We start from the raw sequence: 18,892 nt of genomic DNA, 5'->3' as shown, positions 1-18,892 counted from the left end.
GGAAGAAACCCTCAAAATCATCGAGTCCAGCCGTAAGCCAGCCCTGGCACTGCCCCATGTCCCTGAGAACCTCATCTCCATCTGTCCAACCCTCCAGGGATGGTGACTCCAGCACTGCCCTGGGCAGCCTGTTCCAATGCCCCACAGCCCTTTGGGGAAGAAATGGTTCCCAAGATCCAACCGCAGTCTCCCCTGGTGCAACCTGAGGCAGTTTCCTCTGCTCCTGGCGCTTGTTCCTGGGGAGCAGAGCCTGACCCCCCCGGCTCCAAGCTCCTTTCAAGCAGTTGTTGAGAATGAGGAGGTCACCCCTCAGCTCCTGTTCTCCAGGCTATAGGGACTGGGATGCAACCAAGGCACTGCCGAGCTGTCTGCCTTGGCTTGTTGTCGCCATCTCCCCGCTGCTGGGGATGCAGAGGCCACATAGATGTGGATTCTTGGCTGCCTCCTTGCCGTGCTGTATTACCAAGCCCCAGCTGTGGCACAGCAGCGTGCAGAGCGCTCCATCCTCCCCACCCGCGCCTCCTCATCCCTCCAGAGCCTCTCAAGCCAACTGCCTGATGACTGGCCCTGCGTTCCTTAATGCATATAAATGCCAGAAGGACGTGCTTCTCCTTGCCGTGCCCGCGTGCTCCCCCCATTCCCCCTGCCCAGGGCCCTCCTGGGCTTTGTCAGGCAGGCAGGTGGCAGGGGCGGCAGGCAGCGTGCCAGCACTGTCGGCTCTCCCAGCTCCTTTAAAAGGTCCGTCCTCTGTGCAGGGGCTCAGGCTGTGCTTCCTGCGAGCTGGGGGTTTGCATCTGCGCCCAGTGCTGCTGTGGAGCGGGACAGAGGCAGCAAAGCCGATGGGCTCCTCTTGCAGCTTGTTAGCAGCCATCCCTGGCTAATGCTTTGGTGCTGCTGGTGGTGTTAAAAGCAGGTTGGGGCCAGTTGTGCCCCATCAAGGTGTTTGTATGTGGTAGGTGTGCTGGAGTGCATCGCCAAGTTGCCGGGGATCATATAATTGCAGGATGTCCTGAGTTGGAAGGGACCACAATGATCATCGAGTCCAACTCCTGTCCCTGCACAGGACACCCCACAGTTCACACCATGTGTCTGAGGACATTGTCCAGTCTCTTCTTGAACACTGTCAGGCTTGGGGCTGTGACACCTCCCTGGGGAGCCTGTTCCATGTCCAGCACCCTCTGGGTGAAGAACCTTTTCCTCATGTCCAACCTGAACCTCTCCTGGCACATCTTCCTGCCGTTCCCTTGGGTCCTGTCATCGGTCGGATGTGCTGGTCTGCTCCAGCCAGCAGTTGCTCTTCCCGAGGGGTTTGGGCAGAGGGCAGGGCAGGGTGATGGTCCTTGCAGGGGGCTACTGGTTGAGGCTCAGATGGTGGGATGTAGCACATGACAGCGCCTGTGCATGGTGGTCTGTGATCAGGGGGGTTGTCCTCAGCATCTCCAGGCTCCCCTGGTCTCCTCACCTGGGATGTGTTTTCCTCCAGGGCAGGAGCTAGTAGGGGGTGTTTTGTTATGCAAAGCAGCAAAAGTCTCTGCTGGGTGGGGTGTTCCAGGCTTGACCCCATGAAGGAAAGCATCCTAACCTTGCTCTTCTTGTCTTTCTCGCTCTAGGGCTGACTGGACTGGCCGTGCCCACGATGCCCTGAATGCCGAGCGCAGCGGAACCAGAGGAGACTGTGTCCCGTTAGCTTCTCCTCCCTCCCTCATCCCTTTAGTTTGGGTTTGTTTCTATTTATTTTGTGGTTGGGTTTGGGCATGGCCTTGGCCGAATGCGAGGCTGCCGTGATGTGGCTCCTTTGGCTCAAGCACCACTTGTCCATCAACGTTTGGACCTTGCTGCTCTTGGGGAGCACCTGGCTACCGCTGGCGGAAGGCAGCCCCAAGTCTCCCTTTAGGACTTTCCCGGTTACAGACTGGAGCTTGACGCACTTGGTGGTCCACAACAAAACCGGGGAGGTCTACGTGGGGGCTGTCAATCGGATCTACAAGCTCTCCAATAACCTCACGCTCCTGCGGACCCACGTGACGGGGCCCGTGGAGGACAATGAGAAATGTTACCCGCCGCCCAGCGTTCAGTCCTGCCCGCATGGGCTGGTCACCACCAACAACGTGAACAAACTGCTGCTGGTGGACTACTCGGGGAACCGGCTGATCGCCTGCGGCAGTGCCTCCCAGGGTATTTGCCAGTTCCTGCGGCTGGATGACCTCTTCAAGTTGGGTGAGCCCCACCACCGCAAGGAGCACTACCTCTCCAGCGTCAACGAGTCGGGCACCATGTCTGGGGTCATCATCGAGGTGCTGAATGGGCAGAACAAGCTCTTCATTGGGACACCCATTGACGGGAAATCGGAGTACTTCCCCACACTCTCCAGCCGTAAACTGATGGCCAATGAGGAGAACGCGGAGATGTTTGGCTTTGTCTACCAGGATGAGTTTGTCTCCTCCCAGCTCAAGATCCCCTCGGATACACTCTCCAAGTTTCCCACCTTTGACATCTACTACATCTACAGCTTCAGCAGCGAGCAGTTTGTTTACTACCTGACGCTGCAGCTGGACACCCAGCTCACCTCACCCGACTCCACTGGGGAGCAGTTTTTCACCTCCAAGATCGTCCGCCTTTGCGTGGACGACCCCAAGTTCTACTCCTATGTGGAGTTCCCCATCGGTTGTGTGCAGGACGGCATTGAGTACCGCCTGATCCAGGACGCCTACCTGACCAAACCTGGCAAGGCTTTAGCCAAGTACCTGGGCATCTCGGAGCGGGAGGATATCCTCTTCACCATCTTCTCCCAGGGCCAGAAAAACAGGGTTAAGCCTCCTAAGGAGTCTGTGCTCTGCCTCTTCACGTTGAAGAAGATCAAGGATAAGATCAAGGAGCGTATCCAGTCGTGCTACAGAGGGGAAGGGAAACTCTCGCTGCCCTGGCTCTTGAATAAGGAGCTGGGCTGCATCAACTCGGTGAGTTCCTGCTTTTCTCTACCCAAGCCAGGCTGCTTCTGGCTCCTGGTGGTTCTCTCTGGCCAGACCCTTGCTGGTGACCTGAGCTGTGTTTCCCACTGGGAGTACTGGTGACGTTAGGGCTGGGTGCTGGGCTTGCTTGGTAGCATTCCTCATGGAGATTGCAGCTTCATTACGGGCCCATTTGGGTCTGGGTTGCATCTCCCCATGGAGAGCTCCAAGCAAGGGCCTCCATGCCAATGCAGATACCTGCTTCTGGTTCCCATCCCCTGTGGATTTGGGGAGTGTCAGTGAGCTGGGCTGGGAGGGCAGGATGGTGAATCCTCAAGCTGCAGCACTGTTGGGCAGCCCCTTGCAGATAGCTCGTGTGAATTTGTGAGTGTTATGTCACCTTGGGCTGAGCAGAAGGTGTTGGGGACAGTGGGATGTGTGGGGCGGGTAGCATGGACCTGATGGAGAGAGGCAGGGAGGTTGGTGGTCTTGGTAGGAGTTCGTCATGTTCAGCATGGAGAGACCACGTCCACTCCATGTGGTGCTGGAGAGGAGGGCGCAGGGCACTGTGAACGAGGTGGGTTTTGAGTGTGGCCAGTGCAAAGTGTCACCCAGAGCGCTGGCATCCCAGAGCAGTGATTTCCAACTGTTGCTGGATATTTTTTCCAGGCAACATTATAAACCAGAGCGGTTGTAGGGAGGCCACAGCTCTGGGTGACAGGGAGGTCTGACGCTGGGCAGCACCAAGCAAGGGCGGGTTTTGGGGTGCAAGTGTGCACATTTGGGAGGATCTGGTGGAGGTCCTGATAACCCCTGCTATCGCCCACCCCCATCCCCACTTACTGGTGCTCGGCACCTATCACTGAGCCCCCAGCCCTGCTCGAGCAGGGGTTTGGGTGCCTTGCGGTTCAGGTGGGTGGGCAGGGGGTCCCCGTGGAGCAGCCCTGCCTTCCCTCCCACCGTCCTCCCACAGCTCTGGGGGAGACAGCGAACAGCTGCCTGACAAAGTAAAGGGTTTGCTGTCAAGAGCGCTGGGCTCGCAAATCAGATTTTGGCTTTGAACTAATTCAATTCTGTTGGAAAATGATGAAATCGTTACACTGCTGCCTGTTGGGTCGCGCAGCTGCCGGCTCCGGCAGCGGAGATGCTCACCAACCGCCTCCCCCAGCACCCCACAGCAGCACTGTGCCCCCTGGATTTGGAGAGGGGGTCTGCCCCCTGGCATTTTAGATGCAATTTCATGCTAGGAGGGTCCTGGGATTGCTACTTGGTGGGCAGCCTGAGTAGGTGGATCTCAAGATGCTCTACAGGTCCTGCAGACTTGCTGGGTGGAAGGATGTGTGTCATGATGTGGGGTGGCTCCTGCTTGTGGATGGCTTGGGTTTGGGGGGTGCTGCTCTCCACCAGGGGAGCCAGGTGGTGTTTTCTGTCCCTGTCCTGCTCCAGCTGCCAAACAGAGCTGGAAAAGACATGACTGCACCATGAGTCAGGCCCTCAGCCCCATGCTGTGCTGAGCACAAGCCAAAACAGGGCCCGTGGAGTATGGAACTTCTTGCTGGCAGGAATCTTGGTGCCCCTAATAAAATGCAGCCACCTCTGGGGTGGGTTGTGACAGTGACGGATCTCTCGGTGGTGGGGGCTGGCCAGAAAATAAAGGGTGTATATATATATATTTTTAATTTATTATTAAGGGGGCAGAATGTAGTTGCTCAAATCAGTAGTTGCTTGGGATTTACACCCCATCCGTATGCAAAATATCCTGGTAGTGCTCTTTGCTCTCTTCCTTCAACGCAGTGAGGGGCTGAGGCTGGTCCATGCTGGAGGAGGCTTTACTGGTGCCCCATCCCAGACCTTCGGGAGCGCAGGGATGCTCATCCCTCAGCGCCACAGGGCAGCTCCCATTCTCCGGAGCCGGTGCCAGAGCCAGGAGCAGAGGCTGCCAGGCTTGGCAGCCAGCTCGGGAGATGTTAGTGGTTCCTCCCCAGTGCTGGCGAGCAGAGCGAATTCTTGTCTCCTGTTTCTCTCTCTCTCCCCTTCTGGGATGCAGCAGCAGCGGGAGGGAGAAGCAACACCCGGCGTGCTCAGACCCATCCATGGACTCCCATGCACAGCAAAGGCATCTTGTGGGACTGTCTGATCTGTTCTCCTGCACCAGCCTCACTGCCCAAATTGCTCCTGAGCCTGTCCAGTGGTTTCGTTCATGGTGTTTCACTGAAGAGGGGTTTGGTGTTCTGTATCATAGAATGGGTTGGGTTGAAGGGACCTTCCCAGCTCCCCCAGTGCCCCCCCTGCCATGAGCAGGGACATCTTCACCAGCTCAGGGTGCTCAGAGCCCCGTCCAGCCTGGCCTGGGATGTCTCCAGGGATGGTTCATCCACCACCTCTCTGGCCAACCTAGGACAGGCTCTCACCACCCTCAGGGCAACAATTTCTTCCTCATGTCCAGCCTGAATCTCCCCTCATTTAGTTTAAAACCATCACATCTTTTCCTGTTGCAACAGACCCTGCTCAAAAGTCTGTCCCCATCTTTCTTATCGGCCCCTTTTAAGCACTGAAAGGTGCAATAAGGTCTCCCCGGAGCTTCTCTTCTCCAGCTGAACACCCCAGCTCTCTCAACGTGTCCTCCCAGCAGAGCTGTTCCAGCCTCAGATCATTCTTGTGGCTCCTCTGGCCCCTCTCCAGCAGGTCCGTGTGTCACCCCGCTCCGTGCTGTCCCTGTGCAATGCCCAGAGCCGGCAGGACGTGGGCAGCAGTGTTGCCCAAGGGAGAAAATGAGTTCTGAGTCCTTGCTGGGGCTCACTGCCCAGCCTGCTGGCACAGGGCGAGGGCTGGTGACAAACTGGCCCAAACTGGGCTTGGATAATCCAAATCCTTCCCAGGGGCAGGCAGAGAAATGCAGATGTTAACAAAGTGTACCATGCTGGGATGATTCCTGAGCAGCGATTAATGTGCAGAAAGCCTGGCATCCCAGCCTGGCACTGGCTACCTGCATCCTCCTCCACGGCTCTTTATGTCCCCTGCATCCTCCATTGCAGACCCTGGGGGCCCACAGGAGGCGGGGTGTGCCTCTAATGGTGTTAACTGGTGAATTACTGGCTAATTAATAACGCTGAGTGGCGCGAGCCTTGTCTCTATCTGCTCCCTCATTGCTTTTGTAAGTGGGCTTGAAGGGATGCAATGAGACAAGGCATGTCAAGGAGATCACCCATTCCCGCTGCAGGCCCACTTTTTCCCCTCTGACCGGCCATTTCCACCGAAATCCAAGTTTCCTGACCCTGTTTTGGGTAGGTGGGTTAGTGCTGGGAGAGAGGAGAAGGCTGCAGCACTTGGAGGTGGAGACCTGGGTGTCTGGGGGCCAGGGGCAGCTGAGATGGATGCCAAAGGAAAGCAGTGAAATAAATAACAAAAGAAAAAAACCCAACCCCAGACCCCTTAAACAACAACCCCCCTTTGCAACGTGCTGGGGCCATGGTCCCTGCAAGCACCCCTGCAAACGGGGGAGCGGGCAGAGCTCCATGTCTCCTGCAGATCTCAGCATCTGCAAGCTGAGACACCGCAAGGTCACTGGCCCTCGTGTGTTGTGGTGCGTGTTGGTCCCTGCCAGCACCGGCCAGGGGACAGCTGTCCCTCTGTCCTTCCGTCCCTCCATCCCTCTGCCTCGCCTCTCCCCGCAGCCGCATCCTCCAGTGATATCGGTTGGTGCCGTAACCCTCGTACCGCTGCCCTTGGCCCGACCTCCCCGTGCTGCCTGCCTGTGCTTCTCTAACGAGCCAGTTTGCTGTTAATGAGCTAATTGTCGGCGTAATTATTTATCGAGGTGGTGTCGGCATCGCGGCGGCGGGCGCTCCTCGTGGTCCTGGAGCGCAGCTGTATTTGTCATTTCCCAGAGAGTTTGTTGAGACAAAGCAGAGAGGAGTGAACACCGTAAACATCTCTCCTCTTGCATATTCAGCAGCCGAGGGGTTGGGGAAGCAGCAGATTGAGTGTGGAGAGAGCAGAATTGGCACCCAGGGGATTAAACACCTTCATGGCATCACCCTTAACCCCTCTGCGACTGCTGTTGGCTGGGTGGAAGGTGCCGCGATGCTTTACAGAGGGGCTGTTGGGGCCAAAGAGCTCTTTTTTCCTCCATAAAGTGCATGCAAGATCCCGTGTATCCGGATGGGAGTGTGGTGTTACTGGCTGGAGCATTGCTTCTGTCTCAGCCCACAGTTGGAAAGAGAATTTTCTTGGACCTGCTGTTTTAAAATGTCAAGCCTGGTGATGTAGAGGAGGATGCTTAGTGTGTGTGCTGGTTGATGGATAGGAGAGGCTGCTTGCAAGGCTGGGATTCGGAGGATAAGTGGAGAAGTCCTGATTCCTCTTCTCTCCTTGTCCTGCCATTGCAGAGGTGCATGGAGCACCCTGTTCCTTTTTTTGGGGAGCCCTGCATCTCTTCTGCGTGGTTGCAGGAGTTCCTCTGGTTTAGGGAGGGGTGAGTGAAGGTCAGGAGGGGAAGGGAGTTGATCTTTGGCCATAAACTGACTCAGACATGTCACAAAACCAGAAGTCAGAGGAACTGAGGAAGCAGCCCAGCATCCCCAGGCTGCCCGGGGAAGGGGGTGAGGGGTCTCCCCATGGGTGTGGGAGGCTGAAACTGTTGTGGATACAAGTGCGTAGTCCTGGGGCATGGAAAATGCCATGTTTTCCCTCCTCCCTGTGGGGAACTGTGGGTTGCTGCTGGGAGCTGACCCTCACTTCACAGGCAGTGAAGCTGCAATGGTGATGAGGGGTCTGGAGCATCTTATGAGGAGAGACTGAGAGAGCTGGGGCTGTTCAGCTGGAGAAGAGAAACTGAGAGGGATCTTATTGATGCTGATAAATATCTCAGGGGTGGGTGTCAAAAGGATGGATCAGATTCTTTTCAGTGGTGCCCAGTGACAGGGTGAGGGGCAGTGAGCACAGACTGAAACTCAGGAGGTTCCCTTTGAATATGAGGAGAAACTTCTTTACTTTGAGGTGCCAGAGCCTGGACCAGGCTGCCCAGCTTCTCTGGAGACATTCAAACCCACCTGGATGTGATCCTGTGTGATCTGCTGTGGTGACCCTGCGTTAGCAGGTGGGTTGGACTGCATGATCTGCAGAGGTCCCTTCAACCCCAACCAGTCTGTGATTCTGTGATGTGCATTGCAGCGCTATGTGCTGCCCTTGCGTACGTGGAGCTCAGGAGCTCGGCGTTTTCCCATATGCTCCGTGCACATGCTGTATGGATTTAAAACCCCTTGGGGACTGGCATGCATTTGGAGGCTGCTGCTTGCCAAAAAACATCTCTCTCCCCTTAAAATTTGAAAGTTACATAAGGAACCTTGTGAAGTGGAAAAATCCCGCAGCTGGAGCAGGGTGTCCCCTTTGCCACCCTGACCTCCTGCCCCCGGACTTGCTGCTGCCCTTGGGGATGTGACCAGAGCCCCTCGCTGCCTGTGATGGGCCAGGGGCTGCTGGGGGTGGATTTTGCTGGTGCCGTGTGACTCTGTGAGGCCACTGCCTAACTGGGACCTCTGGGAGGTCTGTGTGCCCCCCCCGCCCAGGCTGGATACCCATGGCCAGGTTCTCTTGTTCTGCTCAGCAGGTCAGGGTGACATGGTGAGGATGCGCGATGGAGGGGGTGAGTGTTGCAGAGCTGCTCCTGGTCCCACATCCCGGTTTTTAGAGGGGACACCCCTCTGGCTTTGCCTTGCCCATCAGTGTGATCTTCCTCACGTGAGGTGAAGGGCTGGGGCAGATCCGCCTCCTCCCTGGGCCGAGCTTGCCAAAGCTTCTCCCCAACCCGTGGGCGAGCGCTGAACGAGGAGGCAGCTGGCTGGGCCAGGCGCCTCGTCTGGGGCAAGGCAGCAGGAGAAAAATGTGGGGATTTCCTGAAGACGTTCCTGCGGGAGGTGGAGCAGGGCTGGCAGGTGGGGAGCGTGTTTGCTGAAGGCTCTGCTATGTGAAGTGAGGCTCTTTTCAGGAGTCCTGACCTGTTTGTCTTGGCACAGCCTTGGCTGGGAAGTGTTTTGTCTCTGGGGGAAGGCTGGGGCGCAGGATTCAGCCCGTGCTGTCAAGCCATTCTCTTTTTGAAGCTAGCTCCGGGGTGAGGAGAGGGGGGCGTGTGTGCTGGGGAGCTCATGCCGGCGTCCCACGTGTCTGCGATGGCAGCGGTGGGGATGCAGAGGGAGCAGGGATGCTGTGCTGGCTCCTGCTGGGTCTGTAAGTGCTGCTCTGTAAGATGAAGAGCACCAAGAGCTTTGGCCTTGGTCTGCAAAGCTTGTTCAGATGCAGAGTGGGGCTATATGCCTTGGATGTGTCCCAAGTGCCTTACATCAGCGCATAGGGAATTTTAAGGAAGCATCAGCTCATCCTTTTCCTTTGCGGGTGAGGTGGGAGCACTGGGACAGGATGGGCAAGGGATGGGGCTGCCAAAGCTGTTGTAGCCGGTGGGGCAGAGGTGGGAGATGGCTGGTGGCCATCTGAGAGGTCCAGCATGTCGAGGCGTTGGCAAAGAGCTCATCTCTCCTCTCTTTTCTTCCGACAGCCGCTGCAGATTGATGACAACTTCTGCGGCCAGGATTTTAACCAGCCACTGGGCGGGACCGTCACCATCGAGGGGACCCCGCTCTTTGTGGATAAGGAGGACGGGATGACCTCGGTGGCTGCCTATGACTACAGAGGACAAACCGTCGTCTTTGCGGGCACACGGAGCGGCAAGATCAAGAAGGTAGGAAAGCCCTCGGTGATGCTGATGGGGAGGGATGACCGCTCGCCTCGCTGGCCCTTTTCGGGGTACAGATAGGGCTGTGCCTGCATCACAGCATGACTTGTATAGTGGGGGTAACATCCAAAGGGCCAGTGAGGGGCAATTCCTCCTTCCTCCTGTCTGCCAAGCAATTTTACAAAACCTCTGTTTTTTGGAAGGGTTATAACCTAGAGAAGTTGAGTCCTGGTTGTTGGTGGCTCAGAACCTGTCCTGTTGTCTCTCAGGCGGGTGAGTTTGCCCTGTAGCTGCCATGGGGCGAGCTCTGTCTGTCTGTCTGGGTCCGTATGGCTTTGCAGGGTGGGTGGTGGTTGGTGTTGATGGCTCCAGCCCGGTGCTGGGGGGACTCTGCTCTTCCCATATCCCCCCACGGCACAAAAGGCTGCTTGTTGGTGGCAATTAGCAAATAGCTGTGTGCATGCCTTTCTCTGCCTGCATCTCCACAGGGCACGGATTTCCTGTTATCATAACATCGTGCCTGTAATTACAGCTGTACATGCCCTGGGTAAACACAGCTTGCGTTAACTGCATCCTCAGACAGTGAGAGGCAGCACCAAGGTCCAGGGGCTGGAGGACCAGGGCTTGGCTGGGGGGTCCGACCAGTTGCTCTGTGGCTTGTGAGGTGCTCCAGCATCCTGTCCTGGGCACAGCACCCTGAGTTTTTTGCAGGTTGTGCTGGTCGGGGTGCTCTGGACGAGGCAGGGTGACCTCCCTGGCAGGATTCAGGGCCACAGTGACATTTTGAGGGTAGCCCCTGTATGTCCCACTCACCCTGCCTGTGTTTTTCTCCTGTGCCCTCTGGCTGCCTGTTAGCTGCATCTTTAGGGACAGGGGACAGGAGCAGCCTGTGTTGGGATGAGAGACAGGATTTTGGGGGTCCTCTCCAGCCCCACATACTCTGCTTGGTTTCTGCAGTCCTCGGGGGGGCACAGCGGCGCTGGGGCTGCGGGGAGCTGACAGAGGCAGCTTGTCCTCCCTTCCGGATCGATGAGGGATCCGGAGGGACCGGTGTCGCGTTGCTGGCGGCTTCTCCTGCTGCTGGGCTCCAGACAGGGGGTTTGAAATGGGGATGGGAAGGAAGAAGCGCGTGGGAGGAGGGGTGGCAAAGCCACAGGGACAGTATTACACCTCCAGTTCCTGATTTATCTAGAGGGGCTGGAATTTTCTTTTTACACAGCAGATTTCTGTTTTTCCTCCTTTTTTCAGTTTTGCTCTTGTCTTTGCACCCTCAGAGCCACTTCCAGGCAGTGGTCTGGGGCGGGTGCCTGGCTGGGCTGTGGGCAATGCGCCACCAGCTTGAGGCCAGGACTTGGAGCCCAGGTGAGGCTTAAGCATCCTGTCCTGCTGGGCTTTCCCCAAATTGCTTCTTTCTAGTTTTGGTGCCCCTGATTGCTTGTCTGGCTCTCTGGCCCTGCAGGGCATGAGTGACATGGAACAAAAGCCTTATGGGGAGTGAAAAGATGGGTCTTGATCCTGCCCAGAAACTCTGGGCAGGTTTTGTAGGCTTGTCCTGGCTGGAGCTCTCAGAGCTCTCACGTGGCAGGATGGGGGCACTTTGCAGGTGCTGAGCGCAGTGCTGCTGGGTCCCTATGAGGGCTGGGGGAGGCTAGAGCTGTCCCCTGCTGTGACCTTGGGCTGGGCAGCCCAGCCGTTCTGCGGCAGGGGTTGCCTGGCCCGGATGGCAAAGCGCTGCCTCAGCAGCTACCTGATCCTGCCAGCGAGGCTGGAGGGAGGGGAAGGCTCCCACTCTACCGAGGGCTGCCAGCCTGTCCCTGAGTGGTGCCGCCGTGTCCCCAGCCAGGGGACGGGATGCCTGGCAGCAGTACAGCAGAGCATGGCTGAGGCGGCTCCTCCAGGCACAGGTGCAGGAGGTCCTCGGCAATTCCCTGTCCCCTTGGCGAGTGCCTGCATTTGGCTTGGTGAGCCTGGTGGCTTCCTTGCCTTCCTGTTGGTCCCCTGTGCCGGTGTCAGCATCTCCTGGCATCTCCTTCGGGGGAAAAAGGGCTGTGGTGACAGCTGGGTGCCCCCTCCCCATCCCCAGGAGCCCTGTCACGGGTGCTGCTCTGCCGGGGGGGCACTGATCTCGCCATCTGGGCCGGGGTAAGGTCAGGGCAGAGTCACTGCCGCGTCTGGGTTTTCCTTGGATGGCAGCTCCCTTGCCCAGCATTTGTCTGGGCTCTTGTGTGCAGACAGAGCCTCCCTTTGTGTCCCCCCAGCCCCAAAAAGCCCCGCGAGGCTCTGGCTGCCCTGCAGCCTCTCCCCAGCCTTGCTGCCAACAGTTGCTGCTGAGTTGCCGGCAGCACCTGCTGCCACTGCAGCTGCAGGGAGACCTTCCTTTCTGGGGGGGTGGAAGGATATTGCAGGCAATGTCAGGGTGGTGGGACAGAAACTGCGGGCTGGGATGGGGAGGCACCGGGGGGATGGACATAACAGAATCATAGAACAGTTTGGGTTGAAGGGACCTTCCCAGCTCCCCCAGTGCCCCCCCTGCCATGAGCAGGGACATCTTCACCAGCTCAGGTTGCTCAGAGCCCCGTCCAGCCTGGCCTGGGATGTCTCCAGGGATGGTTCATCCACCACCTTTCTGGGCAACATGGACCAGGCTCTCACCCCCCTTATTGTAAAAAATGTTCTTGTGTCCAGCCTGAATCTCCCCTCCTTTAGTTTAAAACCATGCAAGACCCCCGGGATGCTGAGCAGGTCACAGCAGTGAAGCCCGCGGCAGCCCGCTCCCAGCTTGTCCCTGCAGGGTCACCAGGCAGGCCGTTATCTTTGGCTGGCCCCGAGTTATGCGGAGAGGCCAGGCTTGGAAAGCCCTCAGCCCCGCGTGCTCGCCGTCCCCCGTGCCAGCAGTCATGGGACTAGGGGCACTGGGGGAATTCCTGCGGCTGGCGGGGTGAGCAATGCGGGGATGACTGAGCCGCTTCCCCCGTGCCGCCGCGGCAGGGACCCGGCTGTGCACCCTGCGGTCTGAGGGTGCTGCGATGGGGAAGTGACACAGGGACATGAGCTGTGAGCGTGTTGCGGCGGGGATGGCCAGGGGATGTTTGCGCAAGGGAAGCAAGCCTTGCTTCCTAATGCTTGGGTTTTGCCTGGGAAACACCTGTCCTCGCTTGGGAATCTTTTTAGTGGGTGGTTGTCGTTTTCCCAAGTTGTCTTTCCTATTTTTTGGGTGAACAGAAAGTTGCATGTGTAATTGCAATGGGAGCGCTCAGTCACATGCTGAAAAGCGTCTTTTGACTCGTAGTCACCTCTTAACCTGTGCGTGCCAAGGACTCGATTTTGGGTTTGCTTGAAGTGTTGTATGGTGAGAGGGAACAAGGATGATGCTAGAGAGGGGGAGCTGATGGTGCAGCCCCCTCCCAGTAACTGTGCGGGGCAGTGGGCATCCCGGGAGGTGCAGCACAGCCTGGGCTGCTCTCGTTAGTTAGCTTGCCATCTGCTCCTCGTTATGCAAACCAGGCACTGCCGTAGGGCTCTGCTGAGCTCCGGTGTGGCCCTTGTGGGTTGACCCAGTTTTGGGTGCCGCCTGGTTATTTTTGGGGGGTGAGCTGAGCTCCTCCCTCGAAGCAGCTGGTGGCTCCCTGCCCGCTGCCATCCCCTGGCTGCTGCAGAGCGAGGGGGCTGCGGGCTGTCCCTCCTGCCACAGGAGATATCCAGCACAAACTGGGATACAGGTGCTGGAGATCCCTAAGGTGGACACGGTCATGGGACCATGCAGCTGGTGCATCCCAGCCAGGATAGCATCGAACTACGCATCCCTTGCAGCCTGTTTTGCTCTCATATATTTCTTGAGGATTATCTGACTGCTCAGTTGGTACCGTAATCCCTGCAGCTCCCTGGCCTGTCCTGAAACCGTCTGGCCTCGGGCGTGAATGCATCAGGACGCGTCTCGGTCGGGAATCCGCTCCCCGCTGGGGCTGGCGCTTGCTGCAGCTTGTTTATTCTCTCCCATGGAAAGCACAGCTGAACCGCCCCCACCTCTGGCTTCTTTGGCTTCTCCACTTCAATAATAATAAATAAACTCTTCACGCTAAGTGGGTCATCCCCATCCCTGCACAATGTGGTCCTCCTCTTACGTCCTGGAGAGGGCAGAGGGGCTGCTGAGGGCTTTTGGGGGGCCAGATTTGGCAAGCCGTGGAGGCACCCCCTTTCTGTAGGGTTGTCTTAAAGCTTTGGAGAAGGATGCTTCGGTGTGTTCACAGCCCTTGGTGTGTCGGGGCAGTGTGAGCCTAAAATGTGCTGTGAGGAGGGGGAGCTGCTGCCTGAGGGCTTTTTGGGAATTTCTCCGTGTTCTGCTGGTTCTCTTCCCATTGTGAAAGCCCCTTTGCGCTGCCCTCTGGGCTAGGAGATGTGACCTGATTGTGGTCCATGTGAACTGGAAGGAGAAGCCGTCAGGCTCCCTGCCTGCTTGGCTGGTCCCCATCCCACGGGTTCTTTCATGTCACCCTCTGCTTAGCGCTCAGGGTAAGCAGCTCTGGTTGAAAAGGGGTCCTTTGTGTCTGGGCATGTGAAATCCGGCTCCTGGAGCACCCAGAAGGGCTCAGCCCCCTCGTGACCCCACTGCCGGCTACCCTAATACTTCCTGCACCTCCGGCAGGCTTTTTTTTGGGGGGGGGCAGATTTGGGGCATGAAACCTGTGCTGCCCTGGTGGTGTCAGCTGGTGACCCTCGAGGACTCCCCGAGCATTGACCCTGGCACAGCCCCTGGAAATCCTCTCCTGCCTGCATTGCTGCCTTTCCCCAGCTGCCCACCCAGCACAAGGGCCTTTTGTTCCTCCTGCCTCTTCCCTCTCCCGCTCTGCCCCCATCCCCATCCCATCCCATCCCCTGGGGACCCCTCGCCCCCTCCCCACATGCCCACAGTCCCCCTGGGCGCCTGCGCCCAGCCCCAGAAGGGCGATCTGCTCCTCGGAGCGTGTGCCCGCGCCTCTCCCCAATCAATGGCAATAATTTTATTGGCATGACAAGGTAGCCGACGGTTGCCAAAGTGAATCCATCAAAATACCTCTCGGCAGCGCCCCGCCCCCTCGAGAGCTCTCCCCGGAGTCGTTAAGCTGTTTTAATCAAGGTGGTGGCTGGAGAGCTGGTGTGTTAAGTGGATGGGGTAATGAGGAGGGGGCGGTGGAGCTTTCCCGTCCCCCTGCTCATGGCGGGAGCGCTCGGCATTGCCCCGCTCCTGCTCAGCAGGAAGGGGCCCCGCTCGCCGACATGGTCCGGCTTTGTTGAGCCGCCCGGCTCCGAACAGGATGTCTCATTGTTGGAGGAAACAATTAGAAATTCATCGTGAACCGTTGGCCTCGAGGACAAGCTGGGGTGTTGGGGCTGGGGCTGCAGGCAGCTGCCAGCTCCGTCCTTGAGTGACTCCTGGAGGGGGACTCTGCCGGGTTTTGGGCTCCCGTGGCGTGCAGGATGATGGATGGGGCTGAGCTCTCCGAGGGATGCTCCGACATGCTCACACAGCATTGGGGAGGCAGAGAAGCTCTTGGGGGCTCCCTTGCTCTAAACCCCGCTCCCTCCACCCTTGAGCCCCCAGGCTTTTTGACTCACAAGCCATAACCCTTGCTTTTTTTTTTAATTTCCCCCCATCTGTTCTGCTCTCCGCACAAAGCCGGCAGGTGAGCGAGGGCTGGGAGCCTGGCTCCCGGCCAGCCGGGGAGGCAGCAGCAGCCGCCAGCCCTGCTCCAACCTTCCCTGCCGAAAGCGCTGACGGTGCACGTCTTGCCTGTCCCTGGCTCCGGCGCCGGGCGCCCGCGGGCATTGTGCTGCCTCACCCCAATCCATCAGCCCGCTCTGGCTGCCGCGGAGCTGCCGCCGGGTACAGCGGCGTCACCGCCGGGCTTTGCCGGTGTCGGGGCAAGGTGACTTTTGGGGAGTGGCGTGTTGCAGGAGCTGGAGGAGTCTCAGGGGTAGAGGTGGATCCCGAAGACCCTGTGTCTTCAAAAGGACTGCTGGGTGCAAATGTGGCTTCTGTATTCACCCCGAAAAAGGGGGTTTGAGGGCAAGATGCCTCTTGGCAGCCCCCTGAGCCGGCTCTGCTGCTCTGTGGGATGTGCTCCAAACAGCAGCGTTGCCTTCGCCATTGGTCCCTGCAGACACCATCCCATGCTCCGATTGGGGCTGCCACCCTAGAAATAGCCTGGAAATAGGTCTGGGAAAGGAAAAACAAGAGCCTGCAGGTTTGGTCCTGTGTGCCATCCCTGATCCTGCCCTTCTTCTTGTGGGGCTCTGTAGGGCAGTGGTGGCCATGGCTCAGCAGTGCTGGGAGAGCGATGCTTTGGGGTTGTTGTTGGGGACACTGAGCCTGCCTAAACCTATGGGCAACGGGGAGGCCTGCATTAGGAAAAGGTGCGTGGACTTGCCCGTTGCTGTGGGCAGGCAGCGCCGGCAGCGAGTGCTGCGTTTTTCCCTCCCGGCTGGTGGGGTTGGTTTGGTTGGTGAAGCATGAAGCTGCTGAACGTTTTCTTCTGCATCTCTCTGCCCCTGAATGCGGGGCTGTGGTCCCTATTCTGCTGGGAAGAGCAGGAGCACGACTTTTGCTTTAGACCTCGCTTCTTGCTGGGGGACCTCTGTGGTGGCCCCATGGGGACAGAGCAGGGTGAAAAGCCACCCCATTGAGATGGAAATGAGCTGGGAGGCCCCAGCTCTGTTGGGTCCCTCCTGTTGAAGCCATTGTGCCTATTCACAGTCTTGAACACTGACTAATTTTGGCTTTTCAGGTGGGTGAATAGCCCTGGCCTCCCACCAGAGGCAGTGGAGAAGAGGGAAGACTCGGGAGCCCTTTTAGCTCATCGGGAAGGCAGCAGTTTGGGAGGCAGGGACTGCCTGGATGGGGAGGGACAGTGCTGGTGTCCTGCCTCGCCTTTGTGCAGCCCCATTAACCTAGATTAATGGTGCCTGAGGAATTTGCCCTGAGCCCGTGGCTGCTGGAGGAGGGAAGATGTGTGCTCAGCAGGGGCCAGGCTGGTTTCCATGTTGTCTGGGTCCCCGTGTGTCCCAGCGCTGCCTCAGGTCGAGATGTGACAGTGGGGAAGGTCAACCATCCCCTGTCCCTGTGGGCTGGTCTCCCCCCTTCTCCTCTTCCAGATTGTGAGGAAAAAGCTGTCATAAATCAAGACTGAAGTGGAGGTGCCATGTGGCACTTGGGGGTGCAGGATGTGGCGCCGTCATCCATCTCCAAGGCTTTGATAGACATGGGGGTCACTCATCTCCACTGCAGGTCCAAGTGGGGATGATGCTGAGCCCCAGGCTGCTCAGAGAGCTACTGTTTGGCTTCCGTTATCCTCTGTCCTTTTTAATTATGGGCTGCCCTGAAGTGGAGCAGGGGAACAGATGCTGATGGCCAGACTGGTAACAACAGGGCAGGGCAGTTTCTCCCGTGGTCTTTGTTGTGCAGTGGGGTGGGGGACAGGAGTTAAACCCCATCCTTTTGGGTACCGGAGAAGCGTGTGGGACCAGAGCACTCAGTCCATATCTTACCTGGGTCATTCTCAGACCAAACAAACCCGGGGATCAGGGCTGTGCTGGTAATCCTGGCATAGCTGGCGGATGAGCAAATACCCGAGAGCTCTGCTCATCACAGGGCGACAGAGCCGGAGACACGGCACCGGGGTTTAGACGTGCTGCCTGGCTAAGGAAAGGGTCTCCCAGCCTTGGGGGATGGGGGTGTTAATCCTGGCTTAGGCCACCACAATGAGGATAATACTGAGTGTTTTATGTGATGGCACTTGATGATGAAATGAGTTTGATGGGTTCTTGCTTTAATCTCTCGGTTGGTCACGGTTGTGTGGCTGGGGGTGAATCGGAGCAGGGTGGGGGCAGAGCTGGGTCTTGAAGGGTTTTTCATCAAATAAACCTCCCTGCGTGCCCCCAGCTGCTTCCAAGCTGGGAACTTTCCCCATAACCCCCCCTCTCCCTTTCCTTACCCATTGCAATTGGGTTGAGACTGGAGGTGGAGAATGTGGCTGCAGCAGGGGACATGACGGGCAGGGGTAGTGCCATTGTTTGGGGTTTGGCACTGGATTTTGGGGCCCCTGGGTGGCCCGTGCTGTTCCAGAGCCAATCCTGGCACCTCCCTGCTCTTTGTGTGCCCGTGGACCAGCACGAAACCTCGCTGTGGCAGCGAGAGCAATTGTCTACACGGGGAGCAATAGTGAGAAAGTTTTATTTAATGGATGCTTAGTTCTTTTAATGCCATTTAGCAGCTGGAGAGAAGGAAGAAAGCCAGCGCTGTGTGACAAGCCGGCTCTCTGCAGACCGAGGACGGGCTGTGGTGGTGGGGAGCATCCCTATGGTCTCGCAGAGAAGGGCAGGATGATCTGATAGTGCTTTAATTTTGCCATGCTTTGTGCTCTGGAGGGCAGCACCGCTTGGTTGCTCTGTGCCGGGACAGCTCTGGCATGGCTGGGCAGCTCGGTGGGGAGATGTGGGGAGGGGTCGTGCTGGGGGAAGCATCTCCCTCCCACCATAATCCCCGTACGGGTGAAGAAAATGATGCCGGGCTGAAAAAGCCCGTGTGGATTTTATTAGCTACAACCCTAATGATGTATTTTGTATTGCTCTCCTGCGTGGATAAAAATTACCAGACCTCGAACAAAGGGGAAATAAAAAAAAAGTCTCTCTGACCTTGAAGCCGTTCGTTCACTTGTCTTCATTTCATTCCCCTCGGCTGGGGATGCGGGTCAGTTTTGGGTGCTATTTATAGTCCACTTCACTCTATGGTTTTCTTTACAAAGCAAAAGGTTGTCACCTTTGTTTCTGATACTGCAGAGAGGAGATGCTCGAGGGAAAAGGAAGAATAAATGAGAAATTTTTCAGAGTGCTCCTGTACACGGCAAGGCTTTGTAATCTGGAAAGATCAAAAAGCCCCCGACTGCCGCGCCGAGCTCCTCGTGTGGACGTAGCCAGGGTCTGTGCTGCCCGGAGGGGTCCGGGATGATGCTCTGCCGTGCTGCTGGAACCGATCGGAGCCTTTATCTGCTCTGAAATGGCGATGCTCTCCCTTCCCGAGCAGCTTGGCTCGCCTCTCCGCGTCTGGCATGGTTGGCTTGGGTTGAAACAGCATGTTAGCTTAATTCTTCCCTTCTCCCTCCCCCATGAAGGAAGACGCGGCTGCATTTCCCACCTTCACTGGAGCCGCCCACCCGGAGGAGTCCCGCTGCCGAAATAGCATCAC

General features: G+C 57.6%; 1 protein-coding gene across 1 annotated transcript in view; it reads left to right on the top strand.

The window, feature by feature from the left end:
- Positions 1–1,754: 1,754 nt before the first annotated feature.
- PLXNA1 (plexin A1) overlaps positions 1,755–18,892 on the top strand; it is a gene marked incomplete at its 5' end in the record, with an annotated part of 99,402 nt that continues 82,264 nt past the window's right edge. The window contains 2 exons of the mRNA XM_080350644.1: positions 1,755–2,957; positions 9,499–9,681. Of these exons, the coding sequence (XP_080206770.1) occupies positions 1,755–2,957; positions 9,499–9,681 (1,386 nt within the window). The remainder of the gene's footprint in view (positions 2,958–9,498; positions 9,682–18,892) is intronic.

The sequence above is a fragment of the Nesoenas mayeri genome (genome assembly GCF_963082525.1).
Source record: "Nesoenas mayeri genome assembly, chromosome: 10".
Taxonomy (NCBI): Eukaryota; Metazoa; Chordata; class Aves; order Columbiformes; family Columbidae; genus Nesoenas; species Nesoenas mayeri.
Note: the sequence above shows the minus strand (reverse complement) of the source record. Positions and strands in the feature narration are given on the sequence as shown.